This window comes from Octopus bimaculoides, chromosome 1, assembly GCF_001194135.2.
Source record: "Octopus bimaculoides isolate UCB-OBI-ISO-001 chromosome 1, ASM119413v2, whole genome shotgun sequence".
NCBI lineage: Eukaryota > Metazoa > Mollusca > Cephalopoda > Octopoda > Octopodidae > Octopus > Octopus bimaculoides.
In genome coordinates this window covers 184,195,154-184,200,403 of record NC_068981.1, presented here as the reverse complement: position 1 = coordinate 184,200,403, position 5,250 = coordinate 184,195,154, and the positions used below count along the sequence as shown (strand labels likewise).

Here is a 5,250-nt window from a genome sequence, read left to right as displayed (position 1 = left end):
TATTACCACCCAACTACCAACATGGCTGAAGAAGATCGGTGCAAGTGTGGAGGTAGAACACCTACAAAAATCAGCACTGCTTGGAACTGCAAGAATTTTCCGTTGAGTTCTTGAAGCATGACCAGTAATCAAGTGTCACCTTAGTCTGCTGGCTGTGGACAGCTGACACTTTCCATCATACCCAGCAAAATAAGCTGTGAGTTTTCATATACTCTCTCTTTTACTTGTTTCAGTCAATAATAATAATAATGATAATAATAATAATAATAATAATAATAATGTTGATGATGAACTTATTGTATACAGTGATCAGGTGCGCTGAAAATCATCAGAAAAAGTAACCGAAACTGCAAGAACAATACATAGAATATGCACAGGAAGTGAACAGTGAAAAAGTCTAAACAAAAAAGAGAGAAAGGAAGAAAAACAACCGGGAATGGGGGGACATCAGGTGTACTGTTGGTGAATTTCAGGAAGCATGGAAGTTTTGAAGGATTTAGTGTCCCAACGGCTAACAACTGATGCAGATAGTTTATTCCATGCTTCAGCAATTGTAAGCATAAAAAAAAAATGTTTCCAAAATCCATGGGTGCTGTGTTGTTCTTTGATTTTGTAAGCATGTCCACAACTGTTACACATATGGAATTCAAAAAGATGCCAAAAGAAGCTTATTGTTTTTTTGTTTTTGTTTTTTTTGTAACTAGCATGGCTTTGTTTCTCTCTAGACGTATGTATTGAGATTGTCTTCTCTCGCCTTTACAGGACCTTCAGAACCAACTGGACAGTAGTGTTCTTGACCAAAAGGAAATTGAACATTGTAAAAAAGAGCAACACAAAAACTTCCCACATGGTATTCCACAGTGTGGCGCTGATGCTCTTAGATTCACGCTTTGTTCTTATAATTTCAAATGTAAGTTACATTCTTTTATCTCAGTTGTCCTTAACCATTTTTTGTTTTGCCAGCTCCAGTCAAATTGTCCAACCAATGCCAGCATGGAAAATGGACCTAAATGATGATGGTGGCAATGGCAGCATTATTAAAATGTCTGATATCAAATAAGTCAGTGTCACCAAATAGGCAGCACCAAAAGGACTGTGCCAAAATGTCCCCTACCCATCATTAATAGACTCCCTACTCCTTCACCCTAAATTTGTAGATTTGTGGCAATGTAAAAAATACATATTGCAACTGGAGTTTTTTTTTTCTCTCTTTTTTTTTCTTTTGTTCTAGTGCAAACCATCAACATTCAAATGGACCATATCAAAAGTTCAAAATTCTTTTGTAATAAAATATGGCAAGCTTCAAGATTCATTCACCTCAACCAAGAAGATTCTTTCACTCCCAAGCGACCGTTCGCAGTAAGTATGATTGTTTTGAGTTTCCTCTCAACACAGGCACAGTGGTCACCTCTTTAGCACTCAGATTGCTCTTCGTCAATTGTAATGCTTATTTATTCAAACTTGTTTTGAATGAAAGTGACTGAGACCTTTGGTGATGTGTCATGCTTGAGAAAACCCATCATCATCATCATCATCATCGTTTCATGTCCGCTTTCCATGCTAGCATGGGTTGGATGATTTGACTGAGGACTGGTGAACCAGGTGGCTACACCAGGCTCCAGTCTGATTTGGCAGAGTTTCTACAGCTGGATGCCCTTCCTAACTAATGCCAACCACTCCGAGAGTGTAGTGGGTGCTTTTACGTGCCACCGGCACGAAGGCCAGTCAGGCGGTACTGGCAACGGCCACGCTCAAAATGGTGTATTTTACGTGCCAAATGAAATCGTAGTCATGGCCAATGCCAGTGCCACATAACAGGCACCCGTGCTGGTGGCAGGTAAAAAGCACTTTTCAAACATTGGGCCTCACAGAGATGATAAATGACCAAGACCTTTGGCGATATGCCATGCTTGAGAAGACTCATCAAGCCAAGTGAAATCATAGTTGTGGCCAGTGCCAGTGTAACGTAACTGGCACCTGTGCTGGTGGCACATAAAAAGCACCGATTGCACACTTGGAGAGGTTGGTGTGGGGAAGGGCATCCAGCTGTAGAAACCATGCCAAATCAGACTGGAACTTGCTGCAGTCCTCCAGCTTAACTGTTTCAGTCACACACATGGTTTCAAGGATATTTAAATAACATGAGTAAAAAGCACCCACTACACTCACGGAGTGGTTGGCGTTAGGAAGGGCATCCAGCTGTAGAAACTTTGCCAAATCAGATTGGAGCCTGGTGCAGCCATCTGGTTCACCAGTCCTTAGTCAAATTGTCCTACCCATGCTAGCATGGAAAGCAGACGTTAAACGATGATGATGATGATGATGACTGTATTGATATATAAAACAACACATACAATTCCCGTATTATTGTCATATGATAAACAAACAGAAGTTCGCGTATGAAATTGATCTTTTTTCTACTTCAGTTATTACATGTTTTTTTTACACACATGCAGGAGGAGAAAATCTATGTGTATAATAATACTGTGAATATGGTTCCCGAGAAAGAATAAAAGTAATTACCCGATCAACAACGGGTATTACTGCTAGTAGTCAATAATTGTATCAAATTTTGGAATTAGGCCAGCAATTTTGAAAAGGAAGGGGTTAGTTTGTACTATCAACCCCAGCACTTGACTGTGCTTTATTTTATCAATCCTGTTGAGATGAAGGAAAAAAATAACTTCAGTTGGATTTTGAACTCGGGATGCTCACTAGAAGAAATATTCCTTCCTATTATAGGTGCAAAGCCTGAAATGTGAGGGGAGGGGGTGGTCGTCGATTACATCAACCCTGGTGCTTGGCTGGTACTTATTTTATCAACCCTGAAAGGATGAAAGGAAGAGTCAACCTCAGTAGAATTTAAACTTAGAAGACAGACAAAGCATTTTGCCCGGCATGCTAACGATTTTGCCAGCTTTGCCGCCTTAAGAGCTAGAAGAAATATCACAAGGCATTTTTTCTAACTCCCTAATGATTTTACCTATCCCAAGCCCTATGTTCTATAATTGATCATTGATATAACAAATCAATACAAGCTGACAAGGAAGTATTTAAACTGTTGCTAATATTGTTGGAAATAGCAGCTAAATCTTCCTCAAATTACATTCTATTGTTATAAAAGGAAAAGAACACATTGTTGAATGTTGTCACATTAGAGATAAATATTGTGATGATGGAGAAAATATATATTAGGTCTTAACTAACATTATTCTTTGGTTGGGCAAGCAAGGGAGACAATTCCAAACATTTCTGGCTCTTAGTCTTCATCAGCTGAACTATAGTATAGTCTTCACTATTGCTTCATAATCGCACATGTGTTTTTTTAGCTCTGTTCTGTTTTCTTTTTTACAGTCTGTTCTTAAACTCCATCTCTTCTCTCACACTTTCCCTTTTTAGCTGTCTGGTCATGAATCTGCTATTGATAAATGGATCCTCAGTGTTCTCACTGAAACAACACACTACTGTGACCCAAAATTCCGCAATTATGATCTACAGTTAGTTACCAATTCCTTACGCAAGTTCTGGATTCAGAATTTCTGTGATATTTATTTGGTAAGAGCTTTTGGAGTTTTTTGGGGGATGTTTTGTTTTATTGTTGCTGTTTTTAAATTTGTTTTTTTGTTTTTGTCAACAAAACAAACTTCTTTATGTTATTTGTGGAAAATTTTAACTTGTCTTATATTTATTAGCTAAGATCCCCAGAAATTTGTAATATTATTCACTAAAATACACAGGAATTTGTATTTATTTCTTAAAATACCCAGAAATTTTGTATTTATTTGCTAAAATATCCTGAAATTTGTGTTTATTTACTAAAATAGATAGAAATTGTTTGAGAAATTCTTTAGACTATAGGCATAGGAGTGGCTGTGTGGTAAATAGCTTGCTTACGAACCACATGGTTCCAAGTTCAGTCCCACTGCATGGCACCTTGGGCAAGTGTCTTCTACTATAGCCTCAGGCCGACCAAAGCCTTGTGAGTGGATTTGGTAGACGGAAACTGAAAGAAGCCCGTCGTATATATGTATATATATATGTATGTGTGTGTATATGTTTGTCTGTCTGTGTTTGTCCCCCAACATTGCTTGACAACCAATGCTGGTGTGTTTACGTCCCCGTAACTTAGCAGTTCGGCAAAAGAGACCAATAGAATAAGTACTAGGCTTACAAAGAATAAGTCCTGGGGTCAATTAGCTCGACTTAAAGGCAGTGCTCCAGCATGGCCACAGTCAAATCACTGAAACGAGTAAAGGGAGAGACTTCTTAATCCATGTTATATCTTCTTACTGATGCCAGTGTGAAAAAACTGATGTGAAACGCTGCTGATGATTATAAATGTATGTTATTATAGTGATATGTCGTCGTAACAATCTAGAAATAGGAACTAAGTTTGTGTATCAACCCTTTCATTTGCATATTTCTGTTAAATTACACTGCTTTTGTTTCAATTAATCTGGTAAATAACGAAGAATTTAAGAAAATAATTTTGTCATTATTAATCTGTGTTTGGAACATAAATTAACATAGAATTTCATGGAAAGTTTTTATTGAGATAACTTTAAAGCATGAACTATGTATCATGGGACCATGGTGAGTTTTGATCTAAAGGGGTTAACTTGATATTTTTCTTTTCAGGAATCTGTGAAACCAATTTTAAAGAATGGTTCAGAAGAAGAAAAAGAAACCGTGAATCAAGTGTTACATTTCTGCCTGGAAACTTACCTCAAAGCCATCAGTCCTTTCATGCCTTACCTCAGTGAGGAACTCTACCAACAACTTATGCAAAGAAGCGGCCATTTTGATGTCAGTGTTTGCAGCGCTGCTTACCCTAACCCCAAGGATGTAAGTACATGTTTATTGAAGCTTATCAATGATATGGCAGCGTGGCTGTGTGGTTGGTAAGAAGTTTGCTTCCCAACCTCCGGGTTCAGTTCCACAGTGTGGTACCTTGAGCAAGTGCCTTAGGGGCATTCAAAGCCTTGTGTCAGTAGATTTGGTTGACAGAAACTGAAAGAAGCCATTGACACCAGTGTGTAACTGGTACTTAATTTATCGACCCCGAAAGGATGAAAGGTAAAGTCGACTTCGGCGGAATTTGAACTCAGAACATAACGGCAGATGAAATACCGCTAAGCATTTTGACCGGTGTGCTAACGTTTCTTCCAGTTCGCCGCCTTCTTCTACTATAGCCTCAGCCCAACCAAAGCCTTGTGAGTGGATTTAGTGGATGGAAACTGAAAGAAGCTC

At 38.5% G+C, this 5,250-nt stretch overlaps 1 protein-coding gene across 1 annotated transcript in view; it reads left to right on the top strand.

Moving 5' to 3' along the window:
• LOC106879323 (valine--tRNA ligase) overlaps positions 1-5,250 on the top strand; it is a 33,536-nt gene that overhangs the window by 24,196 nt on the left and 4,090 nt on the right. Inside the window, exons 19-22 of the mRNA XM_014928831.2 lie at positions 763-910; positions 1,232-1,359; positions 3,400-3,555; positions 4,639-4,845. Coding sequence (XP_014784317.1) covers positions 763-910; positions 1,232-1,359; positions 3,400-3,555; positions 4,639-4,845 — 639 coding nt within the window. The remainder of the gene's footprint in view (positions 1-762; positions 911-1,231; positions 1,360-3,399; positions 3,556-4,638; positions 4,846-5,250) is intronic.